General features: G+C 53.1%; 1 protein-coding gene across 1 annotated transcript in view; it reads right to left on the reverse strand.

The window, feature by feature from the left end:
* CPAMD8 (C3 and PZP like alpha-2-macroglobulin domain containing 8) overlaps positions 1 to 26,130 on the reverse strand; it is a 94,270-nt gene that overhangs the window by 4,173 nt on the left and 63,967 nt on the right. Inside the window, exons 24-39 of the mRNA XM_024767435.1 lie at positions 23,082 to 23,380; positions 22,246 to 22,471; positions 20,439 to 20,615; positions 17,064 to 17,145; positions 10,379 to 10,535; positions 10,174 to 10,248; positions 6,969 to 7,134; positions 5,677 to 5,763; positions 5,449 to 5,585; positions 4,899 to 5,054; positions 4,724 to 4,786; positions 3,857 to 4,038; positions 2,009 to 2,096; positions 1,146 to 1,220; positions 377 to 482; positions 178 to 288 (exon numbers count right to left, since the gene is read on the reverse strand). Of these exons, the coding sequence (XP_024623203.1) occupies positions 178 to 288; positions 377 to 482; positions 1,146 to 1,220; positions 2,009 to 2,096; positions 3,857 to 4,038; positions 4,724 to 4,786; positions 4,899 to 5,054; positions 5,449 to 5,585; positions 5,677 to 5,763; positions 6,969 to 7,134; positions 10,174 to 10,248; positions 10,379 to 10,535; positions 17,064 to 17,145; positions 20,439 to 20,615; positions 22,246 to 22,471; positions 23,082 to 23,380 (2,187 nt within the window). The remainder of the gene's footprint in view (positions 1 to 177; positions 289 to 376; positions 483 to 1,145; positions 1,221 to 2,008; positions 2,097 to 3,856; positions 4,039 to 4,723; positions 4,787 to 4,898; positions 5,055 to 5,448; positions 5,586 to 5,676; positions 5,764 to 6,968; positions 7,135 to 10,173; positions 10,249 to 10,378; positions 10,536 to 17,063; positions 17,146 to 20,438; positions 20,616 to 22,245; positions 22,472 to 23,081; positions 23,381 to 26,130) is intronic.

Here is a 26,130-nt window from a genome sequence, read left to right on the forward strand (position 1 = left end):
CCGCTGAGCCCTGCCTCCTTCTCACTGCCTGCCCACTCTGCTCAACCCCAAGCCCCTCCGCTCAGGCAGCGCGCCCTTGACCGTGCCGAGTCCTCCTGCCTTTACCACGCCCTCCTCTGCCGCGGGTGGGGTCGGGGTGACGGGTGGTCGGAAGGGGCAATGGCCCCGCGCACTTACCGGGGCCCTGGGCCAAGGCACGCTCCACCTCGTTGCACGCAGGCCCCGCGCACAGCTCCCGGGCGAGGGGACTGCGCGAGCTGACGTTGTAGAAGCGCGTGGCCTCGAAGGCTGCGGGACCAGGGGAGAAGGGTGACCAAGTGATGGATGACAGGGTGAGGGACTGAGCTAGAGTTGTGGGTGTTGCGCGCGGACCTACCAGGCTCGTAGTAGTCGTACACGGAGATGGGCAGCGCCGACGTCCTGCCCACGACGTGCTGGCGGAGCGCCCGGAACCTCACGCACGTCAAACACTCGCTGGGGATCTGCGGGGGCAGCGGGCAGGCTCAGGCTCGGCCGGGGCCACTAGGGCCAGAGACTGAGCTCCGGCCTCTGTGCTCTGTGACGCCGCAAAATGTGGGCCCAGAACTGGCTGATTTCGGGATGCCCAGGAGGCGTGAAACAGAAACGTGATCCCATTTTAATTTTGTGGGTCCTTCCATCCCACTTGGGAAAAACATCTCAGCTGGTCTTTCATCCCCCACTCCCTCCATGGCAGGTGCCCTCCGTCCTTGTGTGTGTGTGTGTGGACATTGACAAACTTGTGCAACCACTATCCATCTGCAGAATATGTCCATCACCTCAAAAGGAAACCCTACCCCATTTGCACTCCCCATCCCCCCAACTCCTGGCAACCACCAGTCTGCTTTCTGTCTCTTCACTCCTCATGTTTTTGAGGTTCAAACCATCACTGCTTCATTCCTTTTGATGCCTGAATACTATTCCATACCCCTCCCAACTTTCTGCACCAAAGCAAGCTGGCTAGGGCACAGGGCAGGCAGCCGTGCCAACTCCGCCTGAGTTGCCTCTCCCAGTTTCTTTTTCTTGGTATGAGATCATTGCAAGAACCACGCCGGGCCGTGGCAGCTGTGCCCTCGCCAATGTGGCTGCCGTGGAGGCCTCCACCCACCACCCCCGGCCAGCAGTACCTCATCAAAGTAGAAGAGTACTCTGCGACCAGCCACCTCGTACCTCTTCAGCGCCATGTGCTTGTCGAGGAGCAGCTGGCAGGGAAGCCAGAGGTCAGGGTCTGCCCGGCCCTTCAGACCCCAGTGCTCTCTTCCTCCCCGATCTCCAAGGGCCCAAGGTGGGCTGGACCCGTGAAGACCCAAGGCCCCGGAGGCTGAGGAGTTTGCCCACGGTCATCCAGCAAGTCCCCGTGGGCCAGGCCAAGGGGTGGAGGTCAGCACCCAGGAGAGGGCATTCAAGGCTGGTGACCACTGTCCCGAGTGCCTGCTTCCCCTTCCCTGCCTGCAGTCTCCCCTGAGCGAGCCTCAGTCCCAGGCCGGGCCTCCCTGTGGCCCCCTAGGCGCCCACAGAGCCCTGCCACCTGCTCCTGCCTCACCTGCACCATTCAAACCCCCTCCCCCAGGACAGGCCCTACTTTCCTGTCCCTCCCCACACTGCAGACATCCTCAGGTAAGGCTGTTTACCCACTTTGTGACCCTCTTCCCCTCCGCCCCCCCAAAAGGGGGCCGGTCTCTCTTTAAGTTGAGGATGGTGGCAAATCTCTCCCTGGTATCCCAGATCATCCCCAAAGTGCAGGCAGGTTCGTTGAACCCTTCCTCTGCCACATGGATAAAAGCACAGGTGGCCCACTGAATGACACCTACTGGGAAAGCTCCCACCCCTCCCCACCTGCCCCTCAGCAGATGGCCAGCCCCCAAACACCAACTTTGCCCAGAAAGACAAAAAAACAAAACCCATTTTATGAAGGGCTGGAAATTTGCAACCTGGGCAGGGCCACCAGCCAGAGACCCGCGCCGAGCCCTGCCCACCAGTGCTACCTCACCTGCTCCAGGCTCTCAATGTCCGCCCGGAACCCTGACAGCAGGGGCACCTCCAGGACCGCCATGTTGGAGGAGCCTGTATGCAGCCACCTTCCGATGAGGGGAGAGAGAGACAGGCTCTTGAACTCAAGCCCCGCTGTGGAATTCATGGACCCCTCTGTCCCCACAACCCCCGAGCCTGCCTGGCTGGTAGCCCATCTGCACAAACACCCTTGGCTGGGTCGTTGGTCAGCCCATTTCACAGCTAAGACACTGAGACCGTAAAGAAAAGGCCTTGCTGAGGGTTCTGGGTCTGACCCAGGTCTATCAGCTCTGGGCTGTGTTTTGACCCGAACTCCATGCTGTGCCCCCAGTGTGGGAAGCTGCTCCATGGGGCCGAGGGAGTCCAGGCCACTGGGGGAGACCTGGTCACTCTCCAGTGCCAGCCCTCAGTTTCCCCTTCTGTGACATGGGGGGTGGGTAAATATGGCCTCTGGGGTTTGCTATGTGCCAGGCCCTCCCTGTGCTGGGTGCTGGTGACAGGGAGGCTGACATGGAGTGAGGAACCTGCAGACTGTGTCCCAAGGGGACCGGGTGGCCACAACTCCTGGGGCAGACGGGGGAGGCTTCCTGCAGGGGTGAGGCCTGAGAGACGCTATATCCGGGTGGCACACAGTGGGGTTTTTTTTCTTAACACATCTGAGGGAGGAACAGAGATGCCCCAGCAGGCCTGCCGGGACCAGACAGTTGGGCCAGTCCAGCTGCTTCTCGCTCCCCCGCCTGATTAGACGGTGATCACAGCCGTGCTTAGTGGAACCATCCTGAGTCTCACTGTGGAGCAGGAAACACAGCTGGAGGTTTGGGAAGCCACTCAGCCAGGGCTCCCGGGCTTGGACCAAGTTGGGCTTGTTCTTCAGAACTTCCTAAGATGGGGGCCTTGGACATGTGAGGGCTGAGGGTCAAGGTTAAAGAAGGTGTCTGGGCAGCTCTGATGGGCTTCAGGTGCCATAGCTTGCAACCACCTTTGGGGTCCCCCATTGTTGCCATGGTAATGAGCATCCTTTGTGGGCAGCTGCCTGCACCCACCACCGAGGACCCTCTGTGGCCTGGTCCCAGGGTCACACCTGGGGCTGGTGGGTCACACAGGGGCCACAAGCAGCCATCCCACCCAGCCCCAGCTGTCACTGGGGTTTGCTGCACCCATTCAGAAGCACTTCCATTTCTTTCATTTCAAAAATCATTTGGAGTGTAAGCTTCTGATCGCAAAGGCATCCATTTCGAAGACATCCATCTCGAATAAAGATACTGGCAGCTGTATGACACAGCTACTAGCAAAACAACCAGAAGAGGAATCAGGCTGCCCCCAGCCACGAAGGTCCCTCTTTCAGGAGGCCCTGGGTAACCTAGATGATGGACCACTTGGGTCACCCTGCCTTCCCCTTCCAGCACCCTAATTCCCGCTCTTCTATTTTAAAGTCGCCAATAAAGAGTGAATCCACAAGAACGTAGACAAACCCCCCCTCGGACCCCAATATAGGCAGAACCTCAGGTCCGTGCCTTCTCTCTGTCTCTCTACCTGTGACCTTGCTGTGTGACCCTCAGGAGGGTCATGTGCCCTCCAGGACCTGTGAGTAAGAAACCTTGTTCTTCAAAGGTCCCGGATGGGTGTGGCTGAGGTGTGTCTTGTGATCAGACTAAGGACCGCAAGGGCTGGTCCAGCCACAACTTTGGCTCGAGTCGGTGAAATGTCTGTGGGGCTCCTACAAGTAGTACAGGCCCAGATGAATGCCCGAGGCGTTCTTAGGCGAGAGCGTCACTGTATAAAATGCCGTCCAGGTGGCGGTGCCAGCCAGCGGGGCAGGAGGCCTTACCTGGTGCACACCTCCAGTGTCACCGGGTACTCCTGCTGATGCTGGTCAGCTGCTGGGTCGTCATCGTCAGCCGAGGAGGCAGGCGCAGGGGGCCGCCGCTCGGCCTCGGGCTCCTGGAGGTTGACAAGCAGCTGGAAGGACGGCTTGGCCACTGGGTCTGGCACGTTGTAGGTAACGTCGATCTGGGGGGGGGGGAGGACAGAGGCTGAGGGGACAGGGGAGTGGGGAGGGGAGAGGCAAGGGCAGGACAAGGTGGGGGACAGCCAGAACGACGACAACGGTGACATCAACAATAGCTCTGGGCACTACGGTCATTCCATTTCGCCCTGATGGTGTAGGTACGACCATCACCCCATTTTTCCACATTTCAAGCCCAGGTCTGTCTGCCTCTCAGGCTCCCTACCCTATCCACTGTGTTGTCTGGGCTCCCACCTTCCAGATGGAGAAGCTGAGAATGCGAGGGTCTCCTGGCAGACTTGCCCTCTGACCGCCGGCCAGAGCCTAGGAGGCCAGCCTGTCTCCACCCAGAGTGTGACTAAATCCTGAGCCTGGTGACTGAGGGGTCGTGGGGAGCGCCAGGCTGGCCATCTCCATTCAGGCCTTGGCAGGGAGAATAACAAGTCCCACCATGGGGGGTGAAGGGAGGGGTCTGCTTAAGGTCAGAGACCACCGGAACGGGGATCAGATGGAGCTTCTGGGGGGACTCCATCCTCAAGGGGACACATTGCCATCTGCCTTGGGTCCTGCCTTGGGCAGAGTGGATGGCATTTCAGGGGGCTGACAGGCTGCCCTGGGGTGGCTCTCACACACACATCCACCCCACTCAACCTGGCCCAACACTGAGCTCCCTCCCACCCGCAGCCTCACCTGCATCAGGCAGCAGCCTTCACCCTTGGCGCTCACAAACAGCCCTGTGGGGAGGCTGGGGATCTGGGGAGAGAAGATGCCGTGGTTTCCCCCGCAGACCCACGTGGACAGACAGGCAGCAGGGAGGGGCTGCCGTCGTTGCCCACCCCCCAACCCTGGTCCCGGGAGCACGCACTGCCGCCATCTGTAGAAGTTTCTGGTTGGCCCTGTGCAGCTCGAAGGTCTCCTGGTAGTCCAAGTTGGTGGAGGCCAGGGAGACGGTGAGGTTGATGCCGCCCGCGTAAGACAAGATGGCATACTCTGCCAAGGCCTGCAGAGCCACGCAGGTGTCCTAGGGACAGAGCAGGAGGCTGGGGTCAGCCCCAGGAGCAGGTCTGGCCCACACTGCGGGTGCCACGGACCCTCTCTGGATACCAGCGACCCGTGAGGCTGGAACAGAGCACTGGGTGTCCGGTGTAGATACCCACAGGGCTGGGGGCCCCAGGCAGGTGGGGAGCATCTCCATGGAGGCAGGGGCTGGGTTCCTGTCCCAGAGCCAGGCACATCTGTCCCTCGGCCCCATCCTCCTGACCTCTCTTGGACATCATGCCCCCAGGGACTGCGGGTAAGGAGCCGTCCTGAGACTTGAAGCAGCCAGTGGCTTCCTACCTGGCTCTTGAGTCCCAAGCCTGGGCCACAGTAACCCCGCTCAGACCCGAGCCCCTCTTTTGGCCTTCCTGGCTCACCTGAGTGGAGGAGAAGCCTCCAAGGGCATTCCGCTGCTGGGACAGCCACTTCACCACAGGCAGGGCAGTGGCCACATCTCCCAGGAGGGTGTAGGTCAGCAGGGCATAGGCTGTCATTTCCACCTCGGCCGAGACCACTGCAACGGAAGAGGCCAGCTGGGGCCCTTTTGACACTGGGACCCAGGACCCGGTGCCCACAGCAGGCACCGCAGGTGGGGTGGCCAGTACCTGTCTGATAGACCCCGTCACTGAAGCTCAGGAACGCATCCTTGTCTACATCCCGGGAACCCGTCAGGCTCCAGTGGGTCACCCCATCTGTAAGGCCAGAACAGGTCAGGGGCCACAACCCCTGTTGGCACTCAGCCTGGCAACCCATGCTGAGTGTCAGCGCATGTGGTCTCAAGAATAGACATCAGGGGGCTGGGCCCCAGGGCAAGAGGGTACTGGGGAAGATGGCTGGGACAGGAAGGGTCTTGGGGCTACATCTCAGATCTGCAGCTACAGCGACAAACCCAGCCCCTCCTGCACCGTTGGCAGACATCACCAATCCCTGGCTGCTTTTCTGTACCCCGGCAGACATCACTAATCAATGGCCTCCCTCCTGGCTGGAGCCCTGAGGCAGGCCCCAGTCTACCCCACCTGGGGACCAGGAAGCCACTCCGTACTTGCAAAGGCTCCAAAGATACTGCGCTCATGTGTGGTATAAAAAGGCATCAAACCATTGAGAAATCAGCACTCCCTGCCTCAGAGCTTGAGCAGTTAGTCCTAAATTGACACCGTCATCCAACTGGATGGTTTTAGAATTTTGCTTTTTAAGTTTTTTTCTTCTTCTTCTTCTTCTTAAGCAGTGAAAGCAATTCATCAGGTGACATCTTAAGCAGAGAAGCTGGATGGAATACGAGCGCAGCTCCTGGGAAAGCCCAGGGGTTGGGGGGAAGGAGACTGAGTTTGGGGACCTCTGAGAAGTCACAGCTCAGTGACTGGGGCTCCCCAAACACAGTGAGGAGTCATTTTGTAGATGGGGGACTGACACTTCAAGATGGAAAAGGCTTTCCGAGGCTCACCCAGTGATGGGGGCAGGGTGGGAGCCGGCTGCAGCCCTCCCCTGCCTCCCAGCACCCTGCCCGGGAATGGTTTCCAGGAAGCCTGGGGGATCCTCTACCAGGGATCTCCGAGCACTGTTTTCCCTGGTGGGGGCGGGGTGGCATCCCCTACTTCATAGGGGAAGAAAATGACGCTCAAGCTCAAGCCACTTCATCAAATGAAGCCACTAGTAGATGCAATAATAAATGAGTAATAGATGAATAAAAAAAAACAGTGAGGGACTTCCCTGGTGGCCCAGTGGTTAAGAATCCGCCTGATAAAATAATTAAAAAAATAAATTTATAAAAAAAAAAAACAACAGAGTGAGCAAAGGACGCCTCCTTAGTTCCATGCACATGTTCATGAGCTGTTTACTGGGGCCCGCAGTGGGCTGGCCCCACACCGTGTCCGCTGGGGTGGCAGGCAGGGGCACCTACCCTGGGTGATGGCCAGGCTCCGGAGCTTTCGCAGAGCGGCGGGGGCTGCAGGGCTGCGGAGCAGGGTCAGCGCGTAGGCGGTCAGGGCACTGCTGTAGGGGTCCATGGCCAGGGGCGCGCTGGACTCCAGGAAGTGCCTGGCTTTGGCAATGGCACCCCTCTCCTCCTGCGGGGTGCAGCGGGGGTGGATGGGAATTGGAGCCCTGGGAGGCTGCTCTGCCTTCACCCCACCCACCACGCTCCCAAAGGTTCTCAGGACACGCCTGGGGCAAGCACTGGATGGCTTGCAGCCCCTCACTTTGTATCCTTCTGGTGCCCCACTGCCTGCAGCCTCAGCTTTCAAAGCCCCATTCCCTTTCTTTTATGTTGGTGCCATGTTTTCCAAATGAAGTCTGAGCATGACAAATCAATTCAGAGACACTCTGGGGGAAGCAGGCAGACCCCTGGCTGCCCCTCCCCAACCCACTCTATCACTAGGCTGGCTTCTAAGACCCCCAGCTCAGGCCCACCTCATCCTCCAGGCCTAGCTTCAATTGTCACCTCCTCCAGGAAGCCCACCAATCCTCATCATGCTCCTGACCCACAGTGTGAGCAGGTGAAGGACAGAAACCAAGTCCATTGTCCAGTGATGGGCTTAGTTCAGAGAAGCTGCCCAGTAATATAGGCTAAATGGAAAAAGGAGTGATTCAAAGCATTCGGGAATTTAGCAAATGAGCAATGGTGCTCCTGTGGGCACCGGTGGAGCCATGGAGTTAAGATAACTCTGCTTTGGTGATTGTTAAGATTGCAGAAGGAATGCTCTCCCAAAGCTTTCCATCTTTAGATCAGGATAAAGCATGGGAACCGCCCTTACGGCATGTCGTTAAGACGTACCATCTCCCTCCCGGGGCACGTATCAGGGATGACAGAGCAAATTAACTGGACCCCAAGCCTGAGCCACGTAAGCCCAGAGCCTGGGGTGGGGGTGGCTGGACACTTTTGCAGAGGTAGCACTGATGTCCTTATAAGAAGAGAGGACGAAGAGACACAGAGAGAAGGCCGTGGAAAGACAGGCAGAGATTGGAGTGATGCAGTCACAAGCCAAGGAATGCTGGGAGTTCCCAGAAGGTGAAAGAGGCTAGGAAGCATCCTCCCCTAGACCTCCAGAGGAGCCATGGCCCTGCCCACACACTGACTTCAGACCTTGGCCTCCAGAACTGTGAGAGAATAAACTCACGTTGTTTAAAGCCACTGTTTGTGGTACTTTGTTACAAATGCCACAGGACACAAGTCCAGGGGCCTTTATTCAGCCTAAGGCACAGGGGCCTTCACATTCTTGAGTTCAGGAAGAAACACTTGGTTCAGCTCTAGAAAAATCTGATAAGGTCAGAATGACCTAAATGTCGATTTTACCAAAACAAAAAGCAGAACCAGGGGATGGAGGAGAGGCCCACCTTGGGAACGCCAAGGAGCCTGGGTTCCTCAGTCTCAGGTGCAGGCAGGGAGGAGGCACCCACGAGGCCTGCATCCCCGGAATCCCTTGGTCCCGGGCCAACCAAGTTGGTTGGTCTTCCTAGAGGCAAGGTGTATGAGTCTGCTGGGGATGCGTAACAAAGTACCACAAATTGGGTGGCTTAAAAAAGTAGAAATTTCTTGTTTCGTGGATCTGGAGGCCAAAAGTCCAATATCAAGGTGTTAGCAGGGCTGGTTCCTTCTGAGGGCCATGAGGAAAGGATCTGTTCCAGGCCTCTCTCTTGGCTTGTAGCTAGCCATCTTCTCCCTTTATCTTCACATAATCTTCCCTCTGTGCTGGTCTCTGTGTCCTAATGTCCCCCTTTTCCAAGGATGCCAGTCATAGTGGATTAGTACCCACTCTAAAGGCTACATTTTAACGTGACTACCTCTTTAAAGGCCCTGTCTCTAAATACAACCACATTCTGAAGTCTTGGGGCTGTTATGTACTGAATGTCTGTGCCTCCCCGCCCCCCCCCAACAAATGTATATGTTAAAGTCCTAACCTCCAATGTGATGGTGTTAGGAAGGGGTGCCTTTGGGAGGTGATTAGGTTTAGATGAGGCCAAGAGGGTGGAGCCTCTATAATCAATGAGGCTGCTTATAAGAAGACAAAGAGACACCAGAGTGATCTCTCTCTCAATCTCTCCCCCAACCCTATCCCACCTCTCTCCATGGTCACGCACCAAGAAAAGCCCACGTGAGGACACGGAAGGAAGATGGCTGTCTACAAGCCAGGAAGAGACCTCTCATTAAGAACTGAATCAGAGGGGATTCCCTGGTGGCGCAGTCGTTGGGAGTCCGCCTGCCAATGCAGGGGACAAGGGAGAACCATAAGACATAAATGTCTGTTGTTGAAGTCCCTCACTCTGTGGTGTTTTGTGACGGCAGCCTGAGCTGACTAAGATGGGGGTTGGGATTTCAGGATATGAATTTTGGGGGCGACACAATTCAGCCCCTTAACACAGGGCAAGCAAGGGGCTCTCTGGGCAAAGCGTGTGGGACGTGGAGGGTCTTAGGTCACACCAAAGCCTAGACACAGTCACATTGGGATTGTGAGGCTGAAAATTCTGAGAAGTGCCACAATTCACAATTCATCACCAGAGCATTTAGAATTGACACAGGTGTTAGGAATGGTGGAGTCCCGACCCCAGAGGCTGAGATCTGTCTAAGCTCTCACAGCAGGGGACATGCCACACCCATCTGGGACAGCCTAACAGAAGTGACGATGGCCCTTGAGTTCCTTGGGACGTCTAAGCCCTGCTGGGTCTAGTACCATCCCTGAAGGTTCTAGACTCTTCCCCACAAAAGCATTCATGAGTCCAACATTTTGTATAGGGCTCCCTGAAGGCAGCCCATGGGTCACTGGCCGGGAACCTGATTAGGCCCAAAATGATTCTCCAATTGGGCCTGGGGGCTGTGGACAGTCCTGGGAGGGCTCATACTCAGGATACAGCCACCCCTACCCCACTCTCCCACACACGCATGTCCCCGGTGATTACTGCTGGAATCTCTCACACCTCTGCTCAGGCCACAAGAAGTTGGATGTTCTGTGACCATTGAAAAGCATCAAAAAGTCTCACTAGTGAGCAGAAGGGGGGCAGCAAGGAATAAATAGAAGCTGAAGATGGCCAGAAGATGGCCAACCTGGCCTGCAGGGCAAAACTGTCCACTTGCTCCTCCAGCCGGCATCTCCCGGGCCCACTGCGCTTACCTCCGAGGCCAGGCCCATCTCCAGGAGCGCTGCCACCACGTAGGCTGTCAGCGGGACTGTGCCGTGGATCCCACCCTGTAAGAGGATTTGTAGGTTTCATCCCAAGCCAGAGGGGACAGCCCCCTGCCCCCGCTGGGCCCAGACAACACCGGGGAGCAGCCAGGGCAAGGCCAAGACCCCAGGAGGAGGCTGGGAGGCTGCCAACCTGGATGTCCTTGTTCAGAATCCTGCCCACCGCCGGGAAGGAGCCGTCTGCCCACTGCTGCTGGACAATCCAGCCCTTGGCGGCTGCCAGCTCCTGAGGGTCAATGAAGATAAAGCTGCGCGCCTGGGCGAAGGACTTCAGGACAAAGGCTGTGAGCCTGAAACAGGATGAGGTGGGGGCTGGGAGAGCCATGGGCTGGGGAGTTGCAAAACAGAGTCACCTCCCGTGTGCCCCGCCAGGGACTGTGGCACGCTCCCCGCATCATCCAAGACTCTGCTTCCTACTCTGCAAGACAGGAGGGTCCAGCCTGCCCTCGCAGGGCTGTTGGGAGCACTTGATGGAAGTGTGTGGGCACCCAGCAGGACCTGATGATGGAGCCCAGCCTCCCCGTTTGCTCCCTCCCCCGCCAGAAGCACCCGGTCCTGCTCCTTGCCTTGCACTCAAGGCCTTTTTGTGAGCTGGTCCAATCCCACCACCCACCCCGCCCCCACCATGTGCAGAAGACCTTCCTTGTTGCTCCTCCATAACCACTCCCCAAGAGATCCCAGGTTTTGCTGAGAGATCCCAGGAAAAACCGGCAACCAGGTACACTGGACACTTGGGCTCCTCTATAGCCCTAGCCAGCCACAGCCATGGGCCTTCCAGTCCCCAGACCTGCAAATGGCTTTGGAATGGGCACATGAGGTGATGCTGGGAGCAGCTGCAGCCATTTTGCCACCACGAGGAGAGCAGCTGCTGTGCCAAGGATGGCCACAGGGACCAAGGGAAAGAACCAGGAACCTCAATGGATTGTGGGGCTGCCAGACTGGCCAATCCTGGAGCCTCCCCAGCTCTATGGTGTGAGGAGATGTTCAGAATTGCTTTTTCAGCCAGTTTTCTTTTGTTTGCAGCTGAAAACATCCCACCAACCCACTAGCTTCAGTTACTCAGTTACCCAGGCCCTGGATGCACCATGCTCCTACCTCCCTTCTTTACAGGATGAAGTCTTACTTGCCTCTCAGTGTTCAACCCAGGGGTCTCTCCCCAGAGGAAGCCTCCCAGACATCTCCACTCTGTGATGGGCATGCTGCCTCTGGACCCCCAGGCCCTCCCTCTGTGTCATTGTTTTCTGTCTGTATCTCTGCAGCCTGCCCCTTGTCCACCCCATCCCCCCAGCCCAACTGTTGCTAGCGCACCCTGAATGGGAGACGATGAAGCTGGAGAATGAATGAATGAAAAAAGGAATTCAGGAGAACCACCAGATGGAAACCAGGGAACCAAGAGGGACAAACAGCAGAATTATCAGGAGGGGAAACACCCCAATTCAGGACCAAAGAGTAATCCATCCTTTTCAAAATCAAGTGGCTCCCCCACCTGACACGCATCAGGATGGCTACCATAAAACAAAAACCAAACGACACGTGTCGATGAAGATGCAGAGAAATTGGAACCCTTGTGCACTGCTGGTGGGAACAGACAATGGTACAGCCCCTGTGGAAAACAATATGGCAGTTCCTAAAAAAATTGAACACAGAATTATCATATGATCCAGCAATTCCACTTCTGGGTATGCACCCCAAAGAAATGAAAGTGGAGTCTTAAAGAGATATCTGTGCACCCATATTTGTAGCAGCATCATTCACAATGGCCAAACTATGGAAGCAACCCAGGGTCCACTGACAGATGAATGGACAAGCAAAATGTGGTACTGAGGTAGGATGTAGATGGGCCCCTGGGCTGAGTGGCTGGTGTTTGTCAAGCTGAGTAAACTGAAGCTTGTTTCCCCCTGCTATTTCAACGGAAAAGTTAATGGCAGGAGCAGAGGAGAGCTGAGCTCTGCTGGAGTAAAAAGATAAGAGGACCACATCTTTCATTCTTGAGGTCAAGGAGACCTCCCCAACTGCCCATGCACAAAAAAGCTCCTTTGGGGATCAAAAATGGAGGGAGCACTAACCCATAATCTCTGTTCTGTCAATTTCCCAGAGACCCCCCTCACTGGAATACATTTTGGCTAAAAGATGCATGTGTATCAGGCAGGGCCCTGGGTCAGGTGAGATGTGGAAAACCAAGAAAGATGATTGGTGAGAGGAAAACAAAACCCCGGAAAAACTGCCCCATATAAGTGATTTAAATCATCTCTCTGGTGTACTCCTCGTTAGGGAGGATGCCCGCACTCTTCTCTGGGTGTGTATTTCTGCTTTACAAAGTCTCTTTGTGGAACTGTCTCTCTAAAGAAGACGAGGACCAAGGTCCTCTCACCTGCCGACACCAGTATATCCATACAATGGAATATCATTCAGCCTTGAAAAGGAAAGAAACGCTGCAAAGTGCTATAACGTGGACGAACATTGAGGACATTACGCTGAGTGGAATAGGCCAATCACAAAAGACACTGTATGATTCCACTTATATGAGGCACTTAAGAGTAGTCAGAATCATAGAGACAGAAGGTAGGATGGTGGTTGCCAGGGGCTGGGGGGAAGGGAGAATGGGGAGTTAGCATTTAATAAGTATAGAGTTTCAGGTTTACAAGATGAAAAGAGTTATGGGGATGGACGGTGGTGTTGGCCGCTCAACAGTATGAATGCACTTAATACCACCGAACTGTATACTTAAAAATAGTCAAGACAGTAAATTTTCTGTTATTTAATACAGTTTAAAAAACCAAAAGAAAGAAAGTCAAGTGGCTCCAAGCTCTGTTTCTGTGAATCACCAAAACCTGAAATATTAACCTTACAATTATTAACCTTATTAACCTTGTCCTGGCCACTCTCCTTCCAAGATACCTCAAAGCCATCCTCTTCCTTCTACCCCCATGGCTCCTGTGTCAGCCAGGCCACCCCATGGCTCCCACTGCTTCCACCAGCCCAGCCCTGCCCCATCACCTACTCCGTATGCAGCAGAGTTTAGAAATTCCAAACACTGGGGGGCCAAGATGGAACTTAGTTGCCCCTGTGCTGGGATCTGTGGAATTTCCACATTCTGCTACACTGTTCTCTCTTTTTTTTTTTTTTTTTGCGGTACGCATGCCTCTCACTGTTGTGGCCTCTCCCGTTGCGGAGCACAGGCTCCGGATGCGCAGGCTCAGCGGCCATGGCTCACGGGCCCAGCCGCTCCGCGGCATGTGGGATCTTCCCGGACCGGGGCACAAACCCGTGTCCCCTGCATCGGCAGGCGGACTCTCAACCACTGCGCCACCAGGGAAGCCCCAACTGTTCTCTTTATTTTTCCATCTTAAAACACAAACAGGGATAAACAAACTGTGGTACATCCATACAACTGAATATTATTCAGCAACAAAAAGAGCTAACAAGCCACGATATGACCTGGAGGAAATTTACATGCATATTACAGAGTGAAAGGAGAAATCTGAAAAGGCTGCATACTGAATGATTCCAACTCTATGACATTCTGGAAAAGGCAAAACTATAGAGACAGTAAAAGTCTCAGTGGTTGCCAGGGGCTGGGGGGAGGGAGAGACAAATGTGCAGAGCACAGGGGATTTTTAGGGCAGTGAAACTATTTTGTATGATACCTTAATTGTCCAAACCCATAGACTATGCAACATGAACCCTAAACTATGGACCTCAGTTAATAATAATGTAACAATACTGGTCCATCGTTTATAACAAATGTATATCACTAATGCAAGACGTTAACAGCAGGGGAAACTGTGTGTAGGGGAGAGGGCGTGTATGGGAACTCACTTCTACCTACTTAATTTTTCTATGAAACTAAAACTGTTCTACAAAAATAAACTCTATTAATTAAACACACACAGCCCAGCATGACTCAGATTACAGCCATGCTTTGTTCTAAGCCCTCCTGCTCCATGTGGAATAAAATCCAAACTCCTTCCCCTGCTCAGTCTGGCCTTGCCACCCTCTCCTCCCTCACGTTGGGCCACTCTCCTCCTCATCTGTGCTGCTTCAGCCACATTGGTCTCCTTCTGTGGCTCAAACTCGTCAAGCTCAGTTCTACCTCAGGGCCTTTGCACAGGCTGTTCCCTCTGCCTGAAATCTTCTCCCCTTGGATTTTCATACAGCTCCTCTCTCATCTTCAGGGGACCTCTTCAGGGGCACCTTTCCTGACCACCCCATGTAACTGTGTGCCTCATCGTACCCTACCCCCTTAGCATGCTTCATAGATACGAGAAATTATATAGGTGATGTAGTAGCTTTAAAATATATCCACAAATGCCTTGCTTCTTTTCCTTTCAAGCAGTAGAACTCAATTTCCCCCCTTCTTGAGTATAGGCTGTACATAGTGACTTGCTTCTAAAGAACTTAATGTGGTGGGGACTTCTTGGTGGCGCAGTGGTTAAGAATCCGCCTGCCAATGCAGGGGACACAGGTTCAAGCCCTGGTCCAGGAAGATCCCACATGCTGCTGAGCAACTAAGCCCGTGCGCCACAACTACTGGGCCTGCTCTCTAGAGCCTGCGAGCCATAACTACTGAGCCTACATGCCACAACTACTGAAGCCTGCACACCTAGAGCCTGTGCTCTGCAACAAGAAAAGCCACCACAGTGAGAAGCCCCCACACCACAACGAAGAGAGTAGCCCCCCGCTTGCTGCAACTAGAGAAAGCCCGCACACAGCAATGAAGACCCAACACAGCCAAAAATAAATACATAAATATTTTTTTTTTAAAGTAGAATGTGGTGGAGGTGACAGTATGACTTGGGAAACCAGATGATAAAAGGCATGTGGCATCCTCCTTGTTTTCTCTCTTGGAGTTTTTATTCAAAGGGAAGTCAGCTGCCATGTTGTAAGGACACTCAAGCAGCCCTATGGGATAGTCTTCAGTGAGGAACTGAGGCCTCCTGCCAATAGCCATGTGAGAGAACTAACTTGGAAACAAATGCTCCAGCCCCAGTCAAGTCTTCAGATGATGACAGCCCCAGCCAACACCCTGACGGCAACCTTGGGAGAGATCCTGAGCCAGCAATGCTAGCTAAGCTGCTCCTGAATTCCTGACCCACAGAACTGTGACTAAATGTTTGTTTTAAATGGCTATGTTTTGGGGTGACTTGTTACACAGCAGTACATAACCATTACGTCTTGTACAGGGTCTCTCTCTCTCGGGCAATGAGCTCCTGGAGGCAGGAACCACGTCTTTCTTGTTCTCTCAGGAGTAAGAAAAGAGCCTGGCACATAGTAGACACTTGAATAAACAAACAAATGAATGAGTGAATGAACACTGGATGCACCGGAACCTATCTATAACAGATCCTGAGTTTTAAGGAAGTTGAGGAGGTTGGACTGGATCCTGGACTCCCTGGCCAAATATTTAGGGAGAGGTGCTAACAGGGTATCCATCCCAATGGGTACCTGGCACTGTAATGAGCACGCCCGCACCCTTATCCTACTGCCTACCCGATCCCAGTCCAGAGCGGGATGTGTGGTGAGGAAACAGGTTCAGAGAAGTTGAGCATCTGGTCTAAGGCTGCCACAGTTCACACGAGACAGAGCCTGGGTTTGCCCAGCCCCGGGGTGGATACTGTTGCCATTGTCCTGTGCATCCTGCAGTTTTGTCCTACAGGGAGGTTTCACAAGGCTAAGGGGGAGAGGCAAGCTGCTGGGTGTCACATTTCCATGACCACGGCAGAACTGGTCTTTTCTTGCTCAGTGTGTGTGTGTGTGCGTGTGTGTGTGTGTGTGTGTGTGTGAACTGTGGGAGGGCATACAAAGGTCACAGCTCACTATTTCTGACCGGTGGAGACCTCTGGCAGCTGCCAGGACTTGGCCAGCTTTCAGAGTGACTCAGTGGCTTTGGCCAATCCTGCAGAGGGTGGGGGCCTCTGCTTGCTAGTGCATGACTGTGGCCTTGCCTCATGGGCTGTCAGCAAGGCAGGGCCCTGGGACCAGAACTGGGTCAGACGATTGGCTTCTGGGGACTGGGCGGGGCTGAGCAGGTCATCAAGGCTGGGCCCCTCGGGAGCCAAGCGAGTGACACTTCACCGCAGCATGGGCTCAGCCAGCCGTGTCCCTGTTCCCCCGGCCCCTGGCACTGACGCTGGGCCGATTTAAGGACTGGATACTTTCCATGCCCATAGCTGCTGCAGGCGCCATCAGGGTGTTGCTCTGAGAAGGAGGCCTCACTAGGGACAGAAAGTTCGGGGTGCCCCACTTCCTCAGTAAGCCCCAAAGTGGACGAGGCAAATCCCTGATGATGCCAAGAACTGCTGTGGCCCAAAGATCTCAGGGAATAAGACCCAGGTACACCCAGGCCCTCCCTGCTCTGGTTGACCCTGAAAGCCAGAGGGAGCCGCTCGCAAGGGAAACCGGACCCCAGGACGTGCCTCCAGAACCCCACAAGCCAGCTTTGAGGCAGTGGTCTGGCCTCTCCCAGCCCATCCCCTCCTGCTCAGGGTCACCCCATTCCTGGGTCCCGTGGGCTCTGAGGAGGACCAGAGCACCAGGACCCATCCTCAAGGGGCCAGAGGGCAGGGGTTCAGTTCCTGGGCCCTGTGGCAACAACAGCAGAAGGAGTAATAGTAACTGTCACCGCTGCCAGCTCCACCATGCACAGGCCAGGCAGAACCCGCCCACCACCCCAACAATCCAGACCTGTAAACCCCAGGGGCTAAGACCATGGCCATCTGCATTTCCCATGCAGGCTCCCGGCTACGCTGTGCTGGACATGAGAATGTGACTTCAAGTGGAAGAACCTCAGCAGCCGTGCCTGGGGAGTGAGGACTCACCACATACTCCCCGACTTGTCCCGCTCCCCGAAAGCACTATAGGAGCCATCTTGGTGCTTGTAGGTCAACTGTCTCTGGTAGCCTGTGGGGCAAGAAGACGGGACAGCACCCTGGTGAATGGCTGGCCGGCCAATGTCTTACCCCAGGACCCTGAAACAATGCCACACCCACATCGAGGGTTCCTGAGACTACCCCACGCCCACAGCTGGGGTCCTTGAAACTGCCCCACGCCCACAGCTGGGGTCCTTGAAACTGCCCCACACCCACAGCTTGGGGGATTGAAACCTCTACTTTATTCTTCTTTTGTTTCCTGATATCGCCCCTTTGTGACTCCTGGTCACACACCGGCCCCTCAGTCGTACCTGGGGCAGGGGTTGGTCAGTGAAATGCGCCATCTCCAGGCGCCCTCGAGCTTGGTTTGCTCAGAGCAAGGGAGCAAGGAGGGACAAGAGGGAGGGAGGTCAGGTGGGTTACTGGGGCCTCCAAGGCTGGGCTGGGCGGTTGGTCTTATTGTGAGGGCAGCAGGGGGCATGAGTGGAGGGGGTGAGGGGAGCAGGGGAGGGGTGTGAGGGGACAAATGTAGTGGGTGGATCGTAGGGTCCAGAGAGGAAGCAGAGAAACTGGGCAGGTGGGGACTGTCTAGGCGAGCATGACCATGGGCTTGGAGCGGGTGGTGGGGACAGGGAGGGAGGGGTTCTGCGGTATAGGCAAAGCTGCCTTAGCTGAATAAGATGTGAAGGAAAAGAAGGATGCCGAGGGCATCAAGGTTTGCGGCCTGAAAGGCAGGAAGGATGGAGCTGTGCCCATGGAGGCGGGGAAAGAGGCAGGAGGAACTCTGAACTGGGTGGACAGTATCTCCCCCGCCAAATTAATGTCCACCTGGAACCTCAAAATGTGACCTTATCGGGAGTGAGGTTCTTTGCAGATGGAGTTATGTTCCTGGATTAGGCTGGACCCTAAATCCAATGACTGGTGTCCTTCTCAGAGGAAAGAAAGGGAAACACACAGATATAAAAGGGCTTGTGGAGACGGAGGCAGAGAGCGTGGTGATGTGTCCACAAGCCAAAGAACACCTGGAGTCACCAGAATTCCGCCAGGACAGAGGCCTGGGACAGATGCTCCCTCGGAGCCTCCAGACGGAATCAACCCTGTTGACACCTTCATGTTGGACCTCTGGCTTCCAGAACCATGAAGGAATAAAGTCCTATTGTTCTAAGCCACCCAGTCTGTGGTACTTTGTTACGGCAGCCCCAGGAAACTAACACCAAAGGTTTGCCGGAAAACCAGGGGGACGGGGGTTAATCTGGGGCTTGTTGAGTCTGAAAGGCCAATTGGCTGATAAGCCTCAGGTCTGGCTGTCCCGGGGTGGGGTCCAGGCTGCCACTCTCCCATACAGGTCATCGCACTCTGGGTGGCATTCAAGGGCCTGAGCCCAGATGAGTCCACTGAGGTATGCCTGGCCCTGGGAGGCCAGGGCCCACCCACCTCCAAGACCCTCACAGCACATGAACCTGAGCCCCCCGTCCCCACGATGGACCAAGCAGACTTGGGGTTCTGGGCAGTCTGTGGTCAGCCTTCACGAAGCCAAACCTTCAGCCCATGGCAACCCCTGAGTTCTCTTTTCATCTGAGAGTTGTACGTTCTTCATAGTAAGTTTTTTCATTTTCTCATCCACAAGGACAGATGGTTCTAGATCATCAGGACTGCCCTTGGAGTACAGTAACTGCGGGAACCGTAACAGGCCAGGAGGCAGGGACCCCAGACTCGCCTTAGGGATCGAGATTTTCACATGCCTCAGTTTCCCCATCTGATAGGGGCCAGCATCGTCTGAGCCAGGCACCTGCGGGTCCTTTTCGGTGGCAGAAATTTCCAAGGTTGTGCCCGTGGGTTCTCATCTCCCTCTGGCTGGGTCTAGTGCCCTGGCTACCCCTCGTGCCCCAGTCCAGGGGAGCCTGCAGTCTGAGAAGCCCCCACCACTTGCCCCTATGAGGTTGTGGGCACCTCTTCACTCCCAGGAGCTTCACTTTGCTCATCTGGGAAATGAGGACCATCAGTGTGGAGGCTGCCGGGAAGGCAACTCAGGGCAGCGTGGATGGAGCGGCACTTGCCTGGCACAAGATGGATGCCAGCTTCAGAGCTGGGTCCAGCCCCCTCCATGCGCTCCTTTCACTTCAGCTCCAGCCCAAGGCTAGAAGCAGAGCCCAGGAGGCCCCAGGACCTTGGGATCAACTGACAACTCCCTTGTTACACAGGTAGGAAACCAAGTTACTGAGAAAAGCAGGCCCTACCCGAGGACACAGAGTGGGAATCCATGACAGAAGTGAGACCCCACCTCCAGCCTCCCACCCCCTTCCTCCTACCTGTGGGGCCTAGATGTGCAAAGTGGGTAAGACAGGGCCCTCAGAGGCCTTGTCCGCCCCCCTGCCTCCGCCCCCTCTGCCATAAGGCTGTTCCCTATCCTAAGGACCTGAGTCATGGCAATGGAAGATGTTCAGTGCTGTGTTATTTATATCTGAAGTTCAATGCTGCTTTGTTTATTTCTGAAGAAGTTCAGTGCTGGTGGTTTATTTCTGAAGATGTTCAGTGCTGCATTATTTAGCGAAAAAAAACTGGAAATAACCCCAGTATGTCCAAAAGCATAGTTCAGTATGTTGTGCTCCATAAATGCACGTGATGAACAAATAGTGTAGTCTCCAAAGTGATTATGAACTGAACACATCCTGAGACCCAGCGATTTCACCCCACAGAAATTTGGACGTGTTGTCACCAAGTACACTAAGAGGGTGATTAATGGCAGCACCATTCTGAAATCCCTGAGATGGAAGCTGCTCCAAAGCCCATCAACAGACACACTGACTATGGTCTCCCCACACAGCAATGGAGGTGAACAGACCACAGGTCCCCACAGCCCAGTGGACGAATCTTATGCACACCGTGTGGGGTTGGGGGTGGAGGGCATGCCATAGGATGCCATGTTATGAGACACCAAGAGTGGCAAAGCTAATCTTTGCTCCTGGAGGGCAGAGGAGTAAACCCAGAGCCAGCAAGACAGGGAGGTTATGGGGATATTTTTCCCTTTCCGGATGTTTTTATAATGCTATTATACTGCTCTGGTTGTTCAAAATATCTACATTTTTAAAAGATGCTATTCCTCTCCCCATGGCTGATTACCAGCATTCAGAGCCTTTTCCTAACAGGTGCAGACACCAGGTTCCTATTAACAGGGACCCCATCAGGCCAACCAGAGTGGCCTCTTTCACCCACTTCTTTGCCTTCTTCTACATCTGTCGCACTTGGCATATGAGCTGCCCCCCCCAGCATGGTCAAGGCTACCTGCAGTCCCACCCCCTCCACCCAGGCAGTGTCCCCAAGTACCTTGCACCAGGTAATCAGTGGTCTCCCTTTCCACCTCAGGGCTGAGCTGTCGGGTTTTCTGGAGATACTTCAGGACAAAGACGTTGGGTGCAAAGTGGATCATGTTTTGCTCTCCGCAGCCAAAGGGCAGGCGCAGGTGGTTGCTGAGATGGTTCAGAGTTGGCCCCATGACATCTCCTGGTGGGAAGAAAAAGAAGGATGGGCTGGGGACTGGTCTCACCCAGTGCCCTGGCTGTCCTACGGACAGCTTTCCTTAGAGAGAGCCCACTTGTGGCCTAACACCAGCAACCCATCCTCTGATTGCCAGTGCTGCCCTTTGAAACTGGGCTGCACCCTTGCCCAGTCAGCCTGCTTGGTCTCCTGGCTTTGGTGAACACCCACTGGCCCTTTCTTCCATACCTCCCTCTGTGTTCTTTAGTTTTAACTCAGGTGCTCTTTCTCTACCTTTCCATTATGTTAAATGCTCTTTCCTTTCTGGCTTTTTAAACAGGTGCAATTAAGGCTATACATTTCCCTCTTAGTACAATTTTGGCTGCATCCCACAGACATTAAGATGTCAATCCAGCCATGCGATTCCATTCTAAATATTTTTTCTAACTTCCAATATGAAATGTGATTTTTCTCTCTGTGAGTATTTAGATTTTTTATAAAACTCTTCCCACATGTGTGGTATTGTTGGTGTGTTTTTAAAAGTTCTTTTTTTCTCTTATTTCTGACCTACTATGTTCTCATCCCTTCAGTACCCTGCCTTCCTCTCCCTGGCCTCTATGCCCCAAACATTGCTGATGGGCCCTCCGGAATCCCCACTGTCCCCTGATTGCACCTCTCTTCCTTCCTCAGCCTTTCCTCCTGCCCCACTGAGGCTGCCACTGCTCTTGCGGCCTCCTCTTGTGGCAGGGCCTACCTGGCTACTTTCTCATCACCCTTCTCTGGGTTTTCCAGCTTCTTCTCCAACCTTCCATCCCACTGTGCTGATGACACTGACTGGCACACAAGTCCCTGCCTTCACCTCCTCTCCACTGCTGTCCATCTGCCTTCTCCCCTACATCCCTCACCTCCATCTGTGCCACTCATCCCCAAGGCCACATTTGAGTTTATCTCATGCTTCAGAAGTCATAAACTCCAATATCCTCTGGTCTGGTCACAACCACCACCCTGCCCAGGACCCAGGGCTTCCATCCTCTGATGTCAGAGAGACCCAAGACACCCTCCTTCAGGCCTGTCTGCCTCCTCCTGGTGTCTCACCCTCACCTCACCCTTCCATTTCCCAGCACTAGATGGATCACACAGTCCCCACTTTCCAATCCTATGCCTGGGCTATAGGAGACAATCCACAGCCCAAGAGATCCCTCGCCACAGCCTCTTACCCCTGCTCAGTGAATGCTCTAAGCGTTTGAAATGGTCCTGCCCACTCAGCTGGACACCCAGAAGCCCCGCCCTCCACCCCATACCTGGTTAACTTCACCTGGCCTTTCAACCTTCTTGTATATCACCCCAGACCCACTGCCCTCATGGAGTTCACCACCCACCCTCCCGGTTGCCCCACACAGGGCAAGGACCTGCCTTCTCAGCCAGACTAGGAAGCCCTGAAGGTCGGGTTTGAGGTCATCTCTGAGTCTGGCCCCAGCGCCCATCATGGAGAAGGCACTAGAAGCTGCTTGTCAGGTGAGTGGGTGTGTGGTTGGAGGCCCCGGGGCACAGGTCCCCAGCAAAGCCTGGTATGAGACTGAGCCCAGAGTAAACACTTGTCCCTTGGCCTGGGTTCTTGCTCCTGTCCTCCCCAAATCAGGCTGCAGGGCAGACGCACCTATGATGGAGGCGGCTGCACGCTCGGACCCAGGGATGGCACTGTGCGGGACCCCCAGAGTGAAGGCTTCGCTGTAGCTCTCATCTACTTCCACCTTCCTCCAGATGCGGAACTCGCCCACAGAACCCCAGCCAGTGGAGAAACCGATGAACTGGACCTCTGGTGTCTTGGGGAGGGTCCAGGCCATGATGACAGAGTCATTGGATGGCTCTGGACCATGGCCAACCTGGAAAAAGAGGCCAATGCTGCTGGATGCTGGCAGGAAGCGTGAAGCTGTGCTCAGACATGGTCAGGGGCCTTGGCCACGCTCATAAGTTGGGGCGGGGTTCTCAAGGGGTCAGAGATGAGAGAAACTATAGACACCACACTGTTCATGAAACACCCAACAGAGACACAAGTGTGGCATCTGCAGGTTCCAAAGTCGCTGGGCTCCCTGGAACCTCTGGATCTTAGCATATGCCTGGCAAACTCCTCTATTTGTACTTCAAAACCCCACTTGGCTATATCTCTCCTCTAGGAAGCTGTGTCAGCTGCTTCTTTTCTATGTCTCCTTTGCTTGGCCCAGAAAGAGTCCACAGTCCCCATTTTACCTGTTTTATCCACTTTCTTTCTCCCTGACCATCCACCACCCTTCAGCTCCCAGATCCCTAGGCACTTCCTCCACCACAGCTCTCACCACCTGTTTTTTGTACGTAACTCCAGGCAGACTATGAGCAACTTGAGAGCTGCCTTGTGTTTCTTCTCTCTCCTCCCCACCCCTATCACATGTATCAGGAAGCAACAATGCCAGAGGACCAGGAGGTTCCCGCGCCCACCCCAGGCAAGCCCAGCCATGCCTGGATGAGCCCGCTGTGCCAGCTGATCCAGAATGTTCTGAATTCATCCCAGGAGAGGATCTTGGCTGTGTGTGTGCTGGCCACGGGCTCGCCCATCTTGCTGGTGGAGATCCAGGACCTGGTGTTCTGGTGCCCTCCCAGAACGATCTCGATCATGCCCGCCGTGTCCTGGGGTCCTGGGGACAAGGCCATGCGGGCATCGTTGTGGGCTCGCACGGCCACGTCAAAATGGGTGAGGCGCAGCGGCCGCTGCACATACTGGAACTCGTACTTGTTGGGTGTGGAGATGTGGACTCTCTCTGGATGGAGGGAAGAAGAAGGGGTGTTGAGGGGGCACCGAATCATCCTACCCCCACCCCCCGCCCATGCCCAGAGCTGAGCATCGGGACCTCAGGGGGCCAGCCTCACTGTGGCTCCCCATGAAGCTGCATGAAGCATGGTGGAACGGAGCTGGCTTAATGACCGTTTTGTCAATAGCGCACAAAAGATGAAATGCTCACAGAGATAAATCCTACAAAAGACGTGCAAGACCCATAAGCTGGGAACTGCAAAATGCTGCTGAAACTAAAGACACAAATCAAATCAATGGAGAGCTAGAGCGTGTTCGTGGGTCAGAAGATAACACTGCAAAGATGTTAATTATTCCCCAAACTGATTTATAGATTCGATCCAATCCCAATCAAAATCTCAGCAGAGTCTTTTGAGGAAACTGCCAAGCTGATTCCAGAATTTATATGGAAACTCAAAGGATCTAGAAGAGCCAAAACTACTTTGATAAACAAGAACCAAGTTTACTCACACCCTCTGACACTGAGACGTACTCTAAAGCTAGAGCAATCACAAGAGTATAGCATTGGCGTCAACATAGACAAATGCTCAATGGAACAGGACAGGGAGTCCAGAAATGGACCCACACATGTATGAGCGACTGATTTTCAACAAAGGTGCAAAAGCAATTCAATAGCAAAAGTCTTTTCAACAAATGATGCCAGGACAACCGGGCCTCCAGATGCATAAAAAGGAACACTGATCCATACCTTGCATGGGCTCCAAGAAGTAACTCAAAACAGATCATAGCCATTTTATAAATGTAAGACCTAAAACTATAATACTTTGAGAAGAAAACGTAGGGTTGGGCAAAGATTTCTTAGATAAAACAACAAAAAATAATCCATAAAAGGAAAAAGTGATAAGCTGGGCTTCATTGAAATGAAAACCTTCTGTTCTTTAAAAGACACGATTCATCCAATGATGGACACTTAGGTTGCTTCCATCTCCTGGCTATTGAAAATAGAGCTGCAATGAACATTTTGGTACATGATTCTTTTTGAATTATGGTTTTCTCAGGGTATATGCCCAGTAGTGGGATTGCTGGGTCATATGGTAGTTCTATTTGCAGTTTTTTAAGGAACCTCCATACTGTTCTCCATAGTGGCTGTATCAATTTACATTCCCACCAGCAGTGCAAGAGTGTTCCCTTTTTTCCATACCCTCTCCAGCATTTATTGTTTCTAGATTTTTTGATGATGGCCATTCTGACCAGTGTGAGATGATACCTCATTGTAGTTTTGATTTGCATTTCTCTGATGATTACTGATGTTGAGCATTCTTTCATGTGTTTGTTGGCAATCTGTATATCTTCTTTAGAGAAGTGTCTGTTTAGGTGTTCTGCCCATTTTTGGATTGGGTTGTTTGTTTTTTTGTTATTGAGCTGCATGAGCTGCTTGTAAATTTTGGAGATTAATCCTTTGTCAGTTGATTCATTTGCAAATATTTTCTCCCATTCTGAGGGTTGTCTTTTGGTCTTGTTTATGGTTTCCTTTGTTGTGCAAAAGCTTTGAAGTTTCATTAGGTCCCATTTGTTTATTTTTGTTTTCATTTCCATTACTCTAGGAAGTCATACAGAGTGAAGTAAGTCAGAAAGAGAAAAACAAATATCGTATGCTAACAACACATATATATGGAATCTAAGGGAAAAAAAATGGTCATGAAAAACTAGGGGTAAGATGGGAATAAAGACACAGACCTACTAGAGAATGGACTTGAGGAGAAAAGACAAGCCACAGACTGGGAGAAATACCTTTGCAAAGCATTTATCTGATAAAAGACTTGTATCCAGAACACATTTTTTAAATCTCTCAAAACTCAATATAAATAAACAACTCAATTTTATTTTATTTTATTTCACTTTGGCTGCACCATGCGGCTTATTAGATCTTAGTTCCCCAACCAGGGACTGAACCCAGACTACGGCAGTGAACGCACTGAATCCCAACCACTGTACCACCTGGGAACTCCCAACAACTCAATTTTAAAAAGGTTAAAAGACACTTCACAAAAAAAGATAGACTAATAGCAGATAAGCATATGAAAAGACGCTTAACGTCATTAGTCATGATGGAAATGCAAATTAAAACCACAATGACATACCACTAGACACCTATTAGAATGGCTAAAATTAAACAGACAATACTAAGTGTTGATAAGAATGGGGCAGAACTGGCTTATCCAGTGCTGGTGGGAATGCAAAATAGTACTACCACTTTGGGAAACAACTGACAGTTTCTTAGAAAGTTAAACACATACCTACTACATGAGTTAGCTATTCCACTCCTAGACATTGACTCAAGAGAAAGGAAAACACATCACCCATACAAAGACTTGTACATGAATGTTCATAGCAGCTTTATATGAAATAGCCCCAAACAGGAAATAACTTGAAAAAATAACATTCAAAAAGTGAATGGATAAACAAAGTGTGACACATCCATCCAATGGACTCCTACTCAGCCTTAAAATGACTGAATTATTGACACACACAGTATGGTTGAATCTCAAAATTATTATGCTGAGTGAAAGAGGCCAGACAAAAAGAGGACATTCCCCATGATCCCATTTATGTAAAATTCTAGAAGGTGCAAAGTAATCTATAGAGAAACAGAAGCAGATCAGTGGTTCCCTAGTGGCAAGAGTGGACAGGGTGAGAGAGTTCAAAGGGATGTGACTTTAGGGTTAATGAAAATCTTCATTATCTTAATTGTGGTGATGG

The sequence above is a fragment of the Neophocaena asiaeorientalis genome, unplaced genomic scaffold, assembly GCF_003031525.2.
Source record: "Neophocaena asiaeorientalis asiaeorientalis breed wild unplaced genomic scaffold, Neophocaena_asiaeorientalis_V1.1 scaffold87, whole genome shotgun sequence".
Taxonomy (NCBI): domain Eukaryota; kingdom Metazoa; phylum Chordata; class Mammalia; order Artiodactyla; family Phocoenidae; genus Neophocaena; species Neophocaena asiaeorientalis.